At 32.0% G+C, this 19,296-nt stretch overlaps 1 protein-coding gene across 5 annotated transcripts in view; it reads right to left on the bottom strand.

Moving 5' to 3' along the window:
• The window catches only part of LOC139481588 (sperm-specific sodium:proton exchanger-like), a 71,989-nt gene that overhangs the window by 45,133 nt on the left and 7,560 nt on the right, over positions 1-19,296 (bottom strand). For 4 of the 5 annotated variants that reach the window (XM_071265014.1, XM_071265010.1, XM_071265012.1 and 1 more), the window contains exons 1-5: positions 19,078-19,278; positions 7,927-8,187; positions 6,774-6,911; positions 4,262-4,378; positions 231-245 (exon numbers count right to left, since the gene is read on the bottom strand). In XM_071265014.1, coding sequence (XP_071121115.1) covers positions 231-245; positions 4,262-4,378; positions 6,774-6,911; positions 7,927-8,187; positions 19,078-19,201 — 655 coding nt within the window. In that variant the 5' untranslated portion in view covers positions 19,202-19,278. Of the gene's footprint in view, positions 1-230; positions 246-4,261; positions 4,379-6,773; positions 6,912-7,926; positions 8,188-18,834; positions 19,037-19,077; positions 19,279-19,296 lie in introns of those variants that run through there. The other variant, XM_071265013.1, reaches the window with a different exon arrangement.

Raw genomic sequence — 19,296 nt, forward strand, 5'->3', positions numbered from 1 at the left:
CACTTGAACTTTTGACGTCAACAACAATCACTTTTCCATTGTGGCGTCAGATATTTTGTTTTATGACGTCAAAATTTTACGGGAACCTGTGTGATTTCAAGCAATGGCGGACAAATAGTGATAAGGTGTATAGTACGCAGGGCATAAAAACACAAATTTTTAAAACATTAATATAAACATAACTATCAATTTCAACAGAAATTTAAACAAAACTGTCAAACTGTTTATACCTTTTGAATGTATATCTGTAAAAGATGACAAAGAAAAGATATGTATATATGGTAGATCAAAGATATTAGATTTGAAAATCTGTTAAATCTCTTTCAAAATACATATAACCTGCTTTCTGCTTTATATCTAAAAGTCATATAAACTTTTTTTTATTTATATAATATAATAGAATAGAATAGAATAAAACTTGGTATAGTGTTCAAAGCAAGTTTGCATTAATCTAGAAATTTATCAAAGAAATAAATAAATAATATCCTAATATGAAGTCACAATTGTTAAATTTCTATCAAATTTGAATTTGAGCTGTCCAGTTTTTTCCCTAAACATATTTAATCTGAATTGGAAATATATATATAACTTGTAATAGCCCAAACTGTATAATATTGTGAATTAATTAATGTATGGACGAACTTCAAAGGATATTTGATGTATGGACAGAGAAGGGTAAATTTGTTTGCCCTTTATATAACATAGTGATACAGAAATACGTTGAAAACAGATTGAACCTCCCATTAAAATGTCATCAAGGTCAAGACAACATGGTCAAGAAGTGAGTAACAACCCTTTTTTTTTGTAACAAAATTAGTTCCTTATCTGTGATAATTATGTGACATTTCTTTGGTTAAAATCAAAAAGAAATTGTTAAAACTTTTAATCTATACCTAATAATGTTTAAGATGATAAAGCACCATTATGTTATTTTTTTTCAATCAATTTTACCTTCAAGCATAAAATGATGCATTCTTTCAGCAATGCATAATTTGCTATTAAAACCAAAATTAACAAAAATGTGTGAAATGAAAAAATTATTTTAATATCACCATACAAAAAAATATCTTTGCAAAGAAATTAAAAATGTATGAAAAATTTTCTAACAATAACTAAATAATTTTGAGGACCATTTAAGTGAAGATAGTGAGCAACATTGAGCAACATTGTAACTTGCTTTGCCAAGTTGCCTTTGCCAAATTGATTTGCCAAGTATTGTAAGCCTTGAGGTATTGTTAAATTTGCAGAACTTTTCAGTACAAATCCTGGGAATTGATAATCCATTTGGCAATGGTGTCACCATGGTTACAAACCAAATCATTGAGATATAGACCAAATAAGGCACAAAAAGATTATATAAAAGATCGTATAAATGTAAAAGCAAGTAAAAAGCTAATTAAGGAGGGGAGACTGGGGAGTGCAACACAGAAACATGGCAAAAGCTGAATAGATAGTAAGTTTAAATTTGTGATAACAAGTGAAACTGCGAGCTACTGCTCACTGATGATACCCCCGCCGCAAGTGGATAATAGTATAAAAATATGCAAGTGTTCGGTAAACAGGAAGTTGTCAAGTGATGAATCTGAAAACACATCACACGGTATAGCTGACTTATATAAATCCTGAAACCAAATTTCAGAAATCCTTGTATTGTAGTTCCTGAGAAAAATGTGACGAAAATTTTCAAATTGGCTATCATGTGTCAAATCATACAAGTGTTCGGTAAACAGGAAGTTGTCAAGTGATCAATCTGAAAACGCATCACACGGTATAGCTGACTTAGATAAACCCTGAAACCAAATTTCAGAAATCCTTGTATTGTAGTTCCTGAGAACTAGAGGCTCTAAAGAGCCTGTGTCGCTCACCTTGGTCTATGTGCATATTAAACAAAGGACACAAATGGATTCATGACAAAATTGTATTTTGGTGATGGTGATGTGTTTGAAGTCCTTTCTTTACTGAACGATTTTGCTTCTTACAATTATATCTATAATGAACTTTGCCCATTAGTAACAGAGAACTATATTTGGTTAAAATTTACATAAATTTACCAAATTAATGAAAATTGTTAAAAATTGACTATAAAGGGCAATAACTCCTTAAGGGGTCAACTGACCATTTTGATCATGTTGACTTATTTGTAGATCTTACTTTGCTGAACATTATTGCTGTTTACAATTTATCTCTATCTATAATAATATTCAAGATAATAACCAAAAACAGCAAAATTTCCTCAAAATTACCAACTCAGGGGCAGCAACCCAACAACCGATTGACCGATTCATCTGAAAATTTCAGGGCAGATAGATCTTGACCTGATAAACATTTTTATTCCATGTCAGATTTCCTCAAAATGCTTTGGTTTTTGAGTTATAAGCCAAAAACTGCATTTTACCCCTATGTTCTATTTTTAGCGGTGGCGGCCATCTTGGTTGGTTGACCAGGTCATGCCACACATTTTTTAAACTAGATACCCCAAAGATGATTGTGGCCAAGTTTGGATTAATTTGGCACAGTAGTTTCAGAGGAGAAGATTTTTGTAAAAGATTACTTTAATTTACGAAAAATGGTTAAAAATTGACTATAAAGGGCAATAACTCCTAAACGGGTCAACTGACCATTTTGGTCATGTTGACTTATTTGTAGATCTTACTTTGCTGAACATTATTGCTGTTTACAGTTTATCTCTATCTATAATAATATTCAAGATAATAACCAAAAACAGCAAAATTTCCTCAAAATTACCAATTCAGGGGCAGCAACCCAACAACCGATTGACCGATTCATCTGAAAATTTCAGGGCAGATAGATCTTGACCTGATAAACATTTTTGTCCCATGTCAGATTTCCTCAAAATGCTTTGGTTTTTGAGTTATAAGCCAAAAACTGCATTTTACCCCTTTGTTCTATTTTTAGCCGTGGCGGCCATCTTGGTTGGTTGACCAATTCATGCCACACATTTTTAAACTAGATACCCCAAAGATGATTGTGGCCAAGTTTGGATTAATTTGGCCCAGTAGTTTCAGAGGAGAAGATTTTTGTAAAAGATTACTTTAATTAACGAAAAATGGTTAAAAATTGACTATAAAGGGCAATAACTCCTAAATGGGTCAACTGACCATTTTGGTCATGTTGACTTATTTGTAGATCTTACTTTGCTGAACATTATTGCTGTTTACAGTTTACCTCTATCTATAATAATATTCAAGATAATAACCAAAAACAGCAAAATTTCCTCAAAATTACCAATTCAGGGGCAGCAACCCAACAACCGATTGACCGATTCATCTGAAAATTTCAGGGCAGATAGATCTTGACCTGATAAACATTTTTACCCCATGTCAGATTTGCTCTAAATGCTTTGGTTTTTGAGTTATAAGCAAAAAACTGCATTTTACCCCTATGTTCTATTTTTAGCTGTGGCGGCCATCTTGGTTGGTTGACCGGGTCACGCCACACATTTTTTAAACTAGATACCCCAATGATGATTGTGGCCAAGTTTGGTTTGATTTGGCCCAGTAGTTTCAGAGGAGAAGATTTTTGTAAAAGTTAACGACGACGGACGACGACGGACGACGACGGACGACGACGGACGCCGGACGCAAAGTGATGGGAATAGCTCACTTGGCCCTTCGGGCCAGGTGAGCTAAAAATGTGACAAAATATTCATGGGACGGACGGACTGACTGACGGAAGGACAGACAGAGGTAAAACAGTATACCCCCCCTTTTTTAAAGCGAGGGTATAATAATATCTTATTATAACTACTGAATGCAAGCAATATCAATTCAGCTATTTATCAAAATAAGACTTCTTTTCATTGTAATAATTGTAAAATTTCTTTAAATTAAATAGTTTCATTTATCCCTTATAAATCCCTTATAATCAATTACTTCTGGTATCATGCGCTTGAGATTTGATCTTATTTTTGATACAGTAATTTTTTACACAGTAACAGGTCTCTCGCAGACAAAGGGCCAACAATAACACATTGAACCTCTATCATTGATAGCCTATAAAATTACTATTGACTTGCAATCATTTAACAAAAAATAACTATTAAATTTCTTACTTTCAAATTTGGAATGAAATGTTCAAATGTTGATATCACAAAAAATTGCATTAAAGTTAAAAAACATTTGTTAATCTGGTGAAATCATGATTTGATGTTTCTAAAGATCCATATACGTGTTTTCATGAACTTTGATCTCTAATATGATATTAACTTTTAAGAATAACATATATACATCATATTATTTACCTGAGATTCCAGAATCTTCTGTGGTCAGCTTGAGAAACACATTAAAGAACACAATTGCTGCACCATCATTGAGAAGTGACTCCCCCTCAATCACCATTGCAAGTTTCTTTGAGGCACCTGATCATATAAGTCATAAATTACGCTTTAAATTTTTACATCATAGCTTTTACATTATAACTATCATTAATTCAATTTCTGACCACCCATTAAATTGCATTACATTCTTGTTAATTTAGGTTTTAATAATTCTATATTTCATACTCTTTGAATATGCACATCATTTTGTCAAACTGATCATATGAAATTGATTGGTTGCTGGACAAGGAAGTCCATCTAACATGTCTTAATATAAAGGGCTGTTGAATAAAGACATACATGGGACACAGGGAAGGCACTTTAAAGTCACATCTATGTTTTTGAACAGTGAGAAATTGTACAAGACACAGATCAATAATGGTCTCTGAATTTGGATAATTTCTCTAAAATTGGCTTTTTTTGTGGAAAAAAAGATTGTTTCAAAGACAAATTTAAGGAGTACAAAACACAACATTTATAGGGCATATATCCCAAATATATCTGACTTTATATGGTTTCAGAGAAGTTGCCACTCAATAAAATCAGTCTCTTTCTTTAGTAGTAAAGATACATTAATTCTTAAAGTGCCTTCCCGGGTACCATGTATGTTTTAATGGAATAGCCAAGATTAAAACCAAATAGAAATCTTAGTTAAAAAACAAATTGACAGGATCATGCTGAAGATGACCTTATATTTTAAATTTAAAGTCTAAAGGAACATCTAAAACCTACAAGAATTTAACTTTACCAAGTCTATCTTATGAAGACAGAACAGTGTCATTATCTGTTAGAATAGATTCATTCTAATGTTTACTATCTGTTACTGTTTCTATCTATCTGTCAAAATCTATCCAAGGTTTAGATTCCTATGGTACTTTGTGAACAGCAAATAAATCTAGGCTTTTAATTTAACTGAAAAGTGAGTTATCACAATTTAAAATACTATCTATAGTAACGGTACTTTAATATGACCATGTATTTGTGTGGTGGTCTAGTAGATTCTATTAATTAGTTGACCCTGTTTTAGCCTAGAGTGCCAATTTCAATAAAATTTAAAGTCTCTCTTCTTAAATCAAACCATAATAAAAATACATAATAATGATAATATTGTGTATTTAGAGTTATAATAATTTATATCAAGTGTAACAGATGTAATAATGTAAATTCATCTATGCTAATTTGTGTAAAAGATTATAAACTTTTCAACTTTTCTGTACTACTTAAACATATTCTAATATCATGTTTTCTTTACAAAAGTGACACAAAAGTGACACATCAAAATACTTGTATCTCCATTTTATTTTGAATTTCATAAAACTTTAATTCTTAAAGTACGTGAGAAATAAATTTTCAGTTCAGGATGTTCGTCAGTAAAACTCTTAAAATATGCATTTTAACAAAAAATACATGATTTTAATCTGTTAATGTATCTTTTGGTCAAAAAGAATAACAACTTTAATCATCTTTCTAAACGTACAGGCATGCTGGCACTTATATCAAAATAAACATCAACAGATTTTATCCATGTGTAAAAAAAAATTAAGCCACATGCACTTTTTTGAATAAATCCTTTCCGCCTTAATTTACATGTAAAATATCATGTTCAATTCATTTTCCTGTGAAAATATGATAACTTTATATAACCTAATACATCTATGTTATGCAAACAACCGAACTATTAGAGAATACTTAAAATAAGAATGATATATAGTGTCAGACTTAAGTCTAGTGGATAAGGATTAAAACTCCATAGTTTTTTAATGTTTGACCAAAAATGGATGTGAATTCATTGATGAGTAAAAAGTATGCATGAAATGAAAAATGTATGTAACTGTTACTGAAATATTAAAAAGATGGCATTTATACAATTCTACTACATCTTGTAATTATAAATATAGTTATATAATCAATGAATATTCAGACGCAAATACTAATAAGGGTCAGATTAAAGGTACTCTTTTTTCTTTTTTTTTCAACTTGCACAGCAAGCAAACCTGATCATGAATAATAAATACTGGGAATTTTTCAACATAGATTTCAATAAGATGTGTTTGCGAAAACAAATGCCCTAAGCTATTGAATGATGGAAGGAATGAGATATTATGATGATATCTGAACTCAATAAGTAATTCAACCAGCCAGATATTTTTTCATAGGGTTCTAATAGACTCAAGATTAAAATGGCTGCAAATGATAGAATATTTTCCTGCTAGTTAGTATATTATATTATATTAGTTCCCTATCATGACTATGAAAAAATATCTGTCAGGTGGCTCGGCTCCCCTTACACACAATAACAGAAGAGGGACTGATTTCAATAACACTACTGAAGATTGTATCAATATCATAATAGTAATAATCATGATAATGGGTGGTAAAAATATCTTCAAGAAAATGTACAGGAATTTAAAAATTTTCTATATATACGTCACTATACCTAGATCACTAAGTAATGCCACAACTGCCACAGGATCAGTGGCACTCAGTATAGAACCAAACATCATTCCTTCATTCCAGTTCCATCCATATGTAAACAGATATCTGGCCAACAAACAGGTAAAAACTGATGCCAAAGCTGAAAAAAAGACATCCATATGTAAACAGATATCTGGCCAACAAGCAGGTAAAACCTGATGCCAAAGCTGAAAAAAAGACATCCATATGGAAACAGATATCTGGCCAACAAACAGGTAAAAACTGATGCCAAGGCTGAAAAAAAGATATCCATGTGTAAACAGATATCTACCCAACAAGCAGGTAAAACCTGATGCCAAAGCTGAAAAAAAGATATCCATGTGTAAACAGATATCTGACCAACAAACAGGTAACAACTGATGCCAAAGCTGAAAAAAGACATCCATATGTACATGATGTAAACAGATATCTGGCCAACAAGCAGGTAAAACCTGATGCCAAAGCTGAAAAAAGACTTCCATATGTAAACAGATATCTGGCCAATGAACAGGTAAAAACTGATGCCAAAGCTGAAAAAAAAGATGTCCATATGCAAACAGATATCTGGCCAACAAGCAGGTAAAAACTGATGCCAAAGCTGAAAAAAGACATCAATATGTAAACAGATATCTGGCCAACAAACAGGTAAAACCTAATGCCAAAGCTTAAAAAAGACATCAATATGTAAACAGATATCTATTTCCCCATTATATTGAAAATAGGACAAAGTTATAACCTTTAATAAAAAAAACATTATTTCCATATTCTTTCTATTTCAAATCGAAAGAAAATGAGTTTTTTGTACTTTTTTTTCTTAGCTTAATATAATTCAGATACACCAATGGATGTTAACTTAAGGATTTTATGAAATAGAATAACAGTTTCAGTCAAAATGGAAGTTGTCCAAAAAAAACTTTGCTAATCTCATTGTTAAAATATTATTAAAGACAAAGAAGTATTTACAGTATACACAGCTGGTGAAATCTTTTAAGTCTGACAGACAAGTTCACCTTTTCAGACCCTTCAAGTTTTTACCCAACCTACAGTACACTATTTTATTATACAAATTGAAGCATTTGAAAAATTCACGCATTATTGAGGTCTTTATATTATTCATCTATTTTATAATTACTCACCAAGACCAGGAATAGCCAGGACAACAACTTGTACAAATGTTTTAACAAAGGTATGAAAATCCATGGCAAAGGCCGATTCAAAAATAAGGACTGGCAAAAAGATGTGGAGTATAAGATGTGGATCAGAGTCGACCACTTTGGCATAAATATGGATCTCTTCATACTGTCCGGAAAGTAGTCCAAATAAAATCCCAAGTACAAGAAGAACAACTGTGTATGGCAAACGAATCTTAAATCCTTTAAGGAGTCTTCTCACTAATGCTGAAAAAGAAAATGCATAATTTATTTCTTTTATCCTTAAACAGTATTTATATAGATAATCTAACACACACAAAGCATATGGCAACAATGAGTATGTTAATACTTAGAAGTTGTATATTGTGTAAAGTTATTGGTTAACTCTTTGGCTTTTCATTGCATGAATCCAGGATTAGCACACTGATTAGTAATTAAAGCTATTGACAATTGTAGTTTGGAATGATGTTATTCAAATTGTTTTTATTTGTACATGATGCATATATATACAGTATGATCCTGAATAGACTATTTGACTTTTTTGGACAGAGTTTGACAATACTTTGATTTTTAAACCTGGATAAAAGTTTGGTTTACTATTTCATTAATTCTATTTGGATTTCAGTGTATGTACAAACTTTGACAATGTGAAAATTAAAGACTACCACGTTACAATTTCTATATCCAGGGTGTAAAACAGACTTTTGTTTGTCTTTTTATTTTGATTACTGAAATTTCATTCTATATATTGGAGATCATAGATTTTGAAAAAGGTGGCAGAGGGCCCCAAACTTAGGAATGTAACTCGTAATGAATGTAAATAGGAATGGAACAGGTAAAAGTCGCCATTAACCATAAATGTAGCTCCAGAAGGGGGACCCAGGCCTCAGTCTAGGCCCTCAATCTGTCAGTGCAGAATTGAGGCAGTATATATGTGAAGTGAAAATTGGAAGATACATTTAAATTGTATACAGAACTTTACTTGAGACATGATATAGAAGTACTGCTTTGCTCTTGTACGACATACATTGAAAGCCATCTTCTTATATATATAACTAATTATTGTGTTTACATGTTTATTTGTTTAATGCTTTCCATTTGCACATGTATGTCTTTTGTAAAAGATTTAAACTAATTGATTGGTGTCTCACCTATGATCAAAGAAATTCTTTAAAAGATATTAACAAGTTTATAATCATCTCCCAATAAATTAATGATATTACACAGGTTTCATTGACACAAGATGTTGCAGATTATTATATCTTAATCAGTTTATACTGGATATAGACTTTTTCACAGTTACATAATGTATGTAGTAACAATTTATTAAAGTTAATAACTACAATGAACCATGTACTACAAAAGTACATGTAATTACTTTCTTATGTATTCATTAGTCTTAGAAATTTTACTTTATATTAATTGACAGCAGTTACTCAAAGTACATGTAATGCACAGGTATAATGTCTGTAACAGCAGCCATTCAATTTCACAGTACATGTACATACATGTAAATAATTGGGATTATGTCAGAATTGAATAATAAACATTATTATAAGTTTGTTTAATTATGTATGCTTTCTTCTTGCATGTCCTGCTGTTGAAATAATTTACCTGAAGAAATGTTCTTCTAAGGCCACTCCAAATTTATAGTTTAGTTCTTCAAATTTCATGACTCATTTCATGGTGCCTTCACATGTTTTATTCTTAAATCTCAGATGAGATTGTATAGTAATGTTTAAATTTTGTTGCTTTCAAAAACACAAATGACTTACGGTATATTTATACAATGGAGTTTGTTGTTTTGTAGTAAAGCAAGCAGTTCCACACTGGAACATACTTTTACAAGGCAAAGATCCAGAATATTTGAAAAGGGGTAATAAAGTAGTCTTTTATCATGATTATTTATCAATTTTGGGAGATGGAAAAATATGAAAAACATTTGAAAATTGTACACTGGAAATGTATATGTACAATGATGTATGTTTATTTTAATCAAAACTAAATAAATATTAAATACTGTCACAAGAGGTCAAAAGCATAAACAAAATTAGCTTTGTTTAGTGATCATAGTTATCTTTTAGGATATTTATAGTTTATCTTTGATCATCTCAACAAGATTGATTTTCTCTCTTGAGCCGGTACGGTGAGATATAGACACCGTTATCTCCACACTTGAAAAAGACAGTTTGGCTCTAATAGAATGGTTTTCTTCCAATCAAATGAAGGCAAACCCTGAAAAATTTCAAGCTTTGGCAATTGGCAAAAAAACAATGGGCAAAAACATTACATTTGATCTAGCAGGTAACAAAATAAAATGTGAAAAAGAGGTCAAACTATTAGGCATCACCATTGACTTTGAACTAAATTTCAACACGCATATATCAAACATCTGCAAAAAAGCATCCAGACAACTAAATGTATTAAAAAGACTTGGCAAATACTTAAACAAACTTGGAAAATTAACAATATATCACTCCTTTATCATGTCAAACTTTAATTTCTGTTCATTGTCCTGGCATTTCTGCAGCGAGGCCAACACTAAAAAAAATTGAAAAAGTACAAGAAAGAGCACTTCGCTTCATTTACCAGGATCACAACAGCACATATGAAGACTTACTTTTAAAATCAAAAATGCCATCACTTAAAGTAAGACGCCTAAGAACCATGGCAATAGAGGTCTTTAGAACACTCAATCATGAAAATCCAGTATACCTCCATGACCTTATAAATATTAAAAAAAACAAAATATTCTTTCAGATACCAAAATTTAGCTGAAATACCAGACGTAAGAACAACAAGGTATGGCTTGAAATCTTTCAGATATTCTGCTGCCAAACTATGGAATGAGTTGCCAAACCACTTTAGAACTGAAACATCTTTTACCCAATTCAAGAGTCTAATAAACTCATGGAATGGCAACTCATGCCATTGCAATGAATGTGCATAGTTTTATATATTTTATGTTATAGCTTGAAATATAATAGTGCTGCTTCTTGTGAATGTTTGCTAAGCTTTTTATAATTTGTGAATGCTGTGCTTTAGTTTTTATGTTTGCTTTTAGTGCTTATGCATGTGTATAATATAGTATTTAATAGTGCAGCCTAAATGTGCATGAAATGTATGTTCTATGTCTTTTATGTTTTAATATTTGTATTGTGTATTATTGTTATGTAAATGTATGCGTTTGTCGGTTATAAAAGCTCAGAGAGCTTATGTTTATTTGTTATATGACATGCCGACTATAAATAAAGCTTTGAATTTGAATGAATAGGTGAAAGCGAGAAAAGCAATCGAGTTGAGATGACCAATGATAATCTGTTTATCGCTATTTTACCTATGACAATGTTGTCAATTTCATATCAATTTTATTAGCAACGCCACGTGCCTCCTTAGTTTCTAGCGATAATTTTCGTTCTCAAGCAAGTAGCATGATATGAAAAAATATCACTAAGAAAGATTCAAAGAAAAAATGCACAAAATAGCAATAAATATAAGAAATTGGATGAAAGGCTTTTAATATGAAATTTCTGTGTGTCCCCTAAACTTAAGGTTTATCTTAACCAAATAAAAATTTATTTGCTGAAACACAAAATCAAATTATTCCTGGGAAATGTATACTAAGGTCAATAAATTGAGTCCCAGATTTTAACAGGTTGGGACCACTCATCAAATGAGATTTTTTTTTTTTTTAATATAGTTAAAAAAATCTTTCATTTTGGATTTTACAAGTTTCAGTGAAAATATCAATTTGACAAAGGTCCATTAATTAGCATGTTTAAATCAATATAACTACATGTAGCTCTCTTTTAAAATACTTCCGATTACATATTTGTTTATGCATGTAATCCGGCGTTTTGCATTTGCGCCGATTTTTTCTTTCATTTGCGCCGATTTTTTTTTCATTTGCGCCGATTTTTTTTACAGGTAAATAACAGGTAAATTACAGGTGAAATGATATAAGAAGATGTGGTATGAGTTGCAATGAGACAACTCTCCATCCCAGTAATGTTATTTTCATTTATCATTAAAGACCTCTTCCGTATGTTATGAATTGTCAAGCATAACGTGTATAAAACTGTTGTCTCCTGCTTAAAATCAAGAAGTAAAAACCTAAAATAAAAGCACTTTGTTTATACTTAAGGGGGCTCGCGGGTCTAAATGATTTTTTTTATTTAATATAGGATTTCGCTATATTTTTCTATAAATGAACTTTATCTTATCCTTAATAGAAAAATGAAATAAAAAAATGGGGTCACCGTTCATTTACGCTCACAATCTGCCTTCCAAAGAAGCATACATTTTTGTTAATGTCCTTTTTTTCTGTTGAACTAATAGGAGAAATAGCGGTAATATTGAAATAAAAAAAGAACTTAATTACAGAAATCGCTTAAATTTTACAATTATTTAGTGTATGTACAGCTTATTCGAAAACAACAATAAAAAATATAGCTCACCGATGAGTTAAAAAAGATATTTCAACTTTAATGCCAAAAAATGGCATTTTTGCACCAAAGGGAGATAATTTAGAGCTTTTGCAATGAAATCGACATTTTAAAAGTCACCTGGGGTCAACACGAATTAATTTTTTGGAATTATTTTTGTACCATATGATAAAGTAACAACTACTAAAGGTAATTTATAAAATTTGTAATGTAAAATAAAAGTTTATTTTTTTTCTAAAAATCTTATACCCGCGAGCCTCCTTAAATGACGAATTAAAAATATATGTGCAGCATTCAAATCATAAATCTGTTCTTGCCGAGTATGTTTAGGCAACACATCTAATATATTCCTTTCTTATGATTTTGCATCTTCTATATTTGGCGAATTAGTTGACCGTTATGGAATGTGTACTTGCACGTTGTCTAAGAATGTATGACATTTGTCATCAGAAGGAGCGGAGCGTCAGAAAATGTCAAACGTGAAGCAGTCATCGATTTCATTTAAGGAAAGGAATGGTAACCTGAAACATTGGGATAGCCATTTACCAATTGCAATGTCACTTGATTTGTCTTTATACTCTGTGCTCAGCCAATATAAAAGTATAAACTTACCTGTAACTTACCTGTAAATCCAATTAGGAAAAAATATAAAATCGGGGCAAATGAAAAAATGAAATCGGCGCAAATGAAAGAATGAAAATTTTCAAAATCGGCGCAAATGTCATACGCCCATGTAATCATGGTAATCTAAAATCACAACTAATCAATAATATCAATGTTTTCAATCTGTTTTTTTTTATTATTATCGCATGCATCATTTTTTTATTCTTCTGGGGATTCAATTACATTAAATGACCTCAATGTTCGTGTGTCCTGTAATTCACCAAAGAATAAAGAAATGTGTAATATTATCAACTTTGGTTAAAGGCTTTCAAGACAAATAATTATCTTTGTAAATTGTAAATTTCTAAAAAAAATCCTTAATTTTCTAAGCTATAAATGCAGGTATTAGAACAATTCAAAAGTTGTTTTCTTTTGACAGATTGACGAATGAATATATAGTGTTATAGTTGAGTCTCAGATTGAACTTTGCAATTTTTTTTTCGAAAAATCAAATTTAGACAAAAGTACATTTTCTTGCCAGGACATATTTCTGTTAAGATTCATGCTCAAGGTTTTGGCTTAAATTGGTGTGTAAAAATATGAATTAGTTTAAAGGTATGGCATATGACAGATTATTATCATGTTTTTTTTAACAAAGTTGGGAAAGATGTTTAAGAACTTCCGCACAGAGGATGATTGAGGTGAACTGTATTGATTGGCATGTACAGAAGACAGAAAACAGATGTATCTGATAACAATAGGGGATTAAATTGTTCCACTAAGACTTGTCCATACCAAGAAAACTATAGGGCTTACCGTATTTTACCAACTTCTAAAGGAAGTAACAAAGATCCAAAGCAATTTTTTTTTTACTCTTTCTAAAACACAAAATGCATTTTAATTCTATTTGCCTAAAAACTGAGACAACTATAACGGACCATTCCATTTAATATCTGTAAAAGGGAGATGGTTGTTTGTTCCTGATGGTATTGAAAGTCATTTCTTATTGGCTCAAATTAAAAATATTTACGTTCAATTTTTTTAACAGGGCGACTTTCAAAAGGAAACAATCTCCCCACAGGCACTTGTCTCATATTTTTTTCCCTTTCTACCTTTAATAATGTATATATATATAGGATTTTTTTTCCGAGACAAGTGCCTGTGCAACCCCCCCCCCCCCCCCCCCCCCCCCCCCCCCCTAAAAAAACCCACACACAAGACCACTAGTCCAGAAGTTAAATAGAGTGGCTTAACTGTAAAAATAGTAGTAAGTAGTCTAAGCTTAAAACCATTTCCAGAATTTCACCGGTTTGGCTGCATCTATGACAAAATGTATGAGTCTAAGGCTGCATGTACTTAAAGTGAAAAGTGTAAACAAAACCGATTAAACCAAAAGGTACACAGGAACCTGAAAGGTTATATAAAATTTAATTTTACCCAAAAAAAAATATACATGTATATGAAAAAGAGTGACACCTCATTAGTTATGCTAATTAACAGCTGATTAACAGGCAAAATTGCTTCGACAAAACCCTGTCCTAGTTTCCCGCGGTTTTTGTGTGTCTAAATTTGATACGTAACCGGATGCAGCCAGTATTATGCGGATCAAGATATGGAGAACTCTAAATCTGTAAAAGGGAGACTAAATAGAGAGACTCAAATAACAGCAGCACTTGTCTCAGAAAAAAATTCCTATAAAGGCTATTACCTGTGTTATATCAAGGTCCATATTATCATATAGGAATAAATTTTTTCGGAGACAAGTGCATGTGTCCTGAGAGATGACAAACAGAAAATTAAACTAGTCTAAACTTATTGTGTTTTAGTCTAGATACTTTTATTGCAAATCGGCAAAAAACATAAAAAAATGAAAACAAAAATAAAAATAAAAAAGAAGTTGAACACTGCATTTTGTTAAATTATACTGAAAAAAGACCCCTTTTCCCGGAATCCCCCCATATAAACGGGTATCAGGTCCGTTCGCGCCCAATACACTTTCGCACCCTACATGTTCGCACCTCGCACGTTCGCACCCAATTTAAAATTACAAGTTCCAGTTGAATAATTGGAAAATCATGATTGTTGTTTTAAATTGCCTTGATGTAAATACTGCATGTATTTAGCTTCGTACGAGTAAAAAATTGAAAATTTTAAATGAAAAACACAAAAGATAATTATTGTTTAACAGATTCAGAATCTCACTTTATTTAGAAACAATGATTAAACATATTTTAACAATATTATAAACTATCCAAAACATGATTAAGATGTATTCAACACAAAAAAACACGTTGTCTCACTTTACTTTGAGACAATGACAACAAATATACTAACAAGAATACACTTGCCAAAACTTGATTACAAAGTTATCAAACACAAAACCTAGAAAAATTGTACTGAATACGTCACTGAATATTGTATATTAATTGATTTGCAATCTATTTTTTTGTCATGAAAGAAGTGAACTTGTGTTTCATCTATATATACTTTTACAAACAAATTTCTGTAAAAAAAACTATAACATTAAATTTTAAAATTTCACACTCTTGTAGTCTTAAAATCACGGAATAACAAATAGTTACTAAATCTGTGTAATATGTGAAGTACCAAACGATCATCCGTTTTTATACGATTTAGTTTTTGTAGATATATTCGATGTTTGTTTTATTTTGTTGTTGAGTAGGGGGTGGCAAAGAAATATATATATGTGTCTCTTTTGGGTAGTAAGGAGAGGGCCCAAGGGGCTATACAGCAGTCTATTGTTTCCAGTTGTCGTTTGAAAGGCCCGAAACTCAATTTTACGAAAATTTAAGTTGTATCAAGTTCTGTTGGCCTCACATAGAGGATTCTTACAGGTCCTTGATCAATTTTACAAGCCTGGGCTGATGAGCCTGTGGTGGCGGAGAGACTGTTACTACATGTAGTTGACTCGAATAAGTGTGCACTATTTCTTTATCTATTATTTAAAAACATATTTATTTAGAGTGGATTGGGAAACAAGTTGTTGCAACTTATATCAATCCATTTCCACTTCATCTATTCAATGGCATTCAGCGAGTCGTGAGTGATGGCATAGTCTATCGAAGGTAGTTTGTGCCAAAAAGTTTCCTCTCAAAGCAAAAGGGTTATGAAAGGAGGCAGTTTATGTGGGGAGGGCAATTTTTCAAAATCGTAAAAAAATAGTGTAAGATACCAGAATTTTCAAATATTTTGGCGTCTAGTATCACACAATCGGCCTAAGCAGCTTCATGTCAACAATTAAACAGTCGGTCCAAACAGTTAGGTACAGGTCAACAAACAGTCGGTCCAAACAGCTACAAGTCAACAAACAGTCTTGACCAATGGACATGGGTGTCTACACTTAGTGAGTGTCTATACAAAAAATAAAGCTGTATATCGCCCGAGACGCAAACGGATGTAAAAAGTTAAGTTAAACAAAGACTTTGAAATCAACTACAAAACAAAAGGCAACTGCTGACGAGCTTCTTGACTTGTGACAGGCACGTTATTGAACATATGGCGTTGTCGTTCTTAACCCTGCTCTCTTTAATGTCGATCAGAGGATGAATAAAAGGAACATAAAACATGTTTTCATTGAAACTTATTTAACCTTATTTATCCGTATACCAAAAATATTTCATAATTGGTACAGTGCCTGATAAACAAACACATTAGCCTACAAATTTTCATTTGACCCAAAAGATTAGGATTGTTATTTTGTGCAAATAAAATCAAACAAATGTCACCAAATGTTTTATATTTAGAATTAAAACCATATGAATTTATCATCATTATACACAGACACTTGACTATTTACAAAGAACGAAAAGGACATAACCTTTTCGTACTATAATATGAAGAATAACTCAGGCTATTCAACACCGCACTTCGGTTTGTTCTACCTAGATATGGTGTCTCAGTCATACAGCGGCAAAGTAATTTAATATTATCCTACAAACTAATTTGTGTATAATTTCCGTCTATTTTTCAACATGCTTTTTTCGATACCGATGGAATTGCAACCTTAGCTTCATCTAGTTAAGCTGTATCGTTTCAAGAGCTACATGTACGTTTTACTACGTTTTGAAAGCGTAGCGAAACGGGAATATACGTGACGAAGCGTATCGAAACGTAGTGATCCTTTGATCAAAACGGGACCTGCCCCGTATGTTTTTAAAATTTAACAACAAACGTAGCGAAAAATTGAAACGAAGCAGTAACCTAATAAATGCGTATCAAAGCTAAGTGGAACGTAACAAAACGTGTTAACTACGTATCGAAACGTATTAATGCGTGGTGGAAACGTGGGTCGGGTCTACACGTATTAATACGTAGCAAAACGTAGTAAGAACGTAGCAAAACATGGTAAGAACGTAGCACAAACCTAGTAAAACCTAGCTTTCAAAATAACGGGACATTTTTATTCAAAACGTAGATGAAACGTAGCATTTTAAACCGTAGTAAAACGTGACAGTGTGACTGGAGCTGTAACAACGAACAAACCTTTGAGGTCAATTGTCATTGTTTGACTATATCTTTTATTGAGACATTTTCAACTAGAAGATAAGAACTGAACCCTTTACAATGTTAACAAAGGTCAAGGCAGAATATACAGATCAGTGCTGCACATGTCTGGAAAATTGTTTCATATATAGATCTAATGGAAAGTTTACAAATAAGTTTCAACTTTTAACATCGTTTCTTGCTTGATAACTCCAACACTGCAGTCACTGCACAATAGTACAATGAAACGATAACTTTGGTGGGGATGATAGTTTGGGATTATTACACATTGCCATATTCATGTTAGTCCTTTTTTTTTTAAATTGAAAATAAATTCTACCGTCGACACTCGTTATTAAAATAAAATAGCTGCCATGGCTGAAAAACTTATAACATAAAGAATATAAACATCTTTATCTTTATCTTTATCTTAAACATAATGAATAGTAAAGTCTGAACACAATCACTAACGACGTTCTTAAGACTTGGAACATGCGGTAATGTCTAATGTTATCTTATTTATGCAAATTCTGCACAAAACTGTTAATTTGGCAATACCAAGCACTCATTTTGTTGTAGGTATACAAACTTTTAAAAATCATTCAGCTACTTTAATAACTGTACATTGGTCATTACAGCAGATATAGTATAGTGGTCTAGCTGCAAGTCAGTTGCAATGAGCACAACGGTGAATTTATTTTCACTGGTCATACATGATATATGACTTTACTGTCGTGGTCCCAACCAAAATAGAGCAATTATAGTCAAATATTCCGAATCCTAAACTTAACCTTCACACTAGTCCCAACCCTCACATAGAACATCACCACTCCTAGGCTAGTCATAACGGGGGGGGGGGGGGGGGGGGGCTACTTCAATACTTAATTAATAGGGGTGCCGCTAGGGTTCTGTTACCCCACCATTTTCATATCATTTAGATTTTTTTTTAAATGTTTACCTTTATATATATTACCTAGGTAAAAATGTATACCTATTCCCATATTGTTTGGGTTTCACGTGGTGTGTGAATGGTCTGTAATATATATCAGTGGAATACCAAAGTGCCAAAAGTGAAAAGAGAAAAATGGGTTCGAAGAAGTTATGGGGACTTTATTGACCTAATCATATATTTCTGATAGTTTTCCCTGAACTATTCACTATTCACAAGCCGCACGTTCTATCACCTTTTATATAGGCAGTGCCCCCCCTTTTTTTTCCCCCGAGTCCTAACCCTTATTGGCCAATGACCCTAAAGTATATATGGACCCTAAATTAATTTAATATACTAAGGGACCCCTAAAGTTAAAGAAGGCCTGATATGTTAGCACTGGATATGTCTTACCTCCAACGGCACAACAACAAAATATGAAAAATAAAATTGCCGATTGTTTTTCCTCAACATGATGCTTAGCGACTTCCGTTGTATTCGGAGAGACAGTTGTCAAATTCACCATGGTGCACTTTTATTCCATTCAGATATTTAAATGTTATAGTTCCATTCTGCTAAACATTTTTCATTTAACTATTAGTTGATATTCCATAGTCTGAAATAAAAGCATGAAATACATATATTATTATTGCTTACCACCAACCGCTAATGATACGGTTATGAAAAGAATGACAGCAGACTCATGTTCTCCTGTGTGATCATAGCGAGGAATATTGACGTTAAGGCCACATAGCCCTCCGGTACAATTGGTTAAATTCATAGGAAGTTTTGCTAGAACAATATATTTGACATTATCAAGCAAAGATGTCCTTAGCAAGTACTGTGCTGGTTTTATTTGAGTGCATCAATTGTTTA

The sequence above is a fragment of the Mytilus edulis genome, chromosome 7 (genome assembly GCF_963676685.1).
Source record: "Mytilus edulis chromosome 7, xbMytEdul2.2, whole genome shotgun sequence".
Lineage (NCBI taxonomy): Eukaryota > Metazoa > Mollusca > Bivalvia > Mytilida > Mytilidae > Mytilus > Mytilus edulis.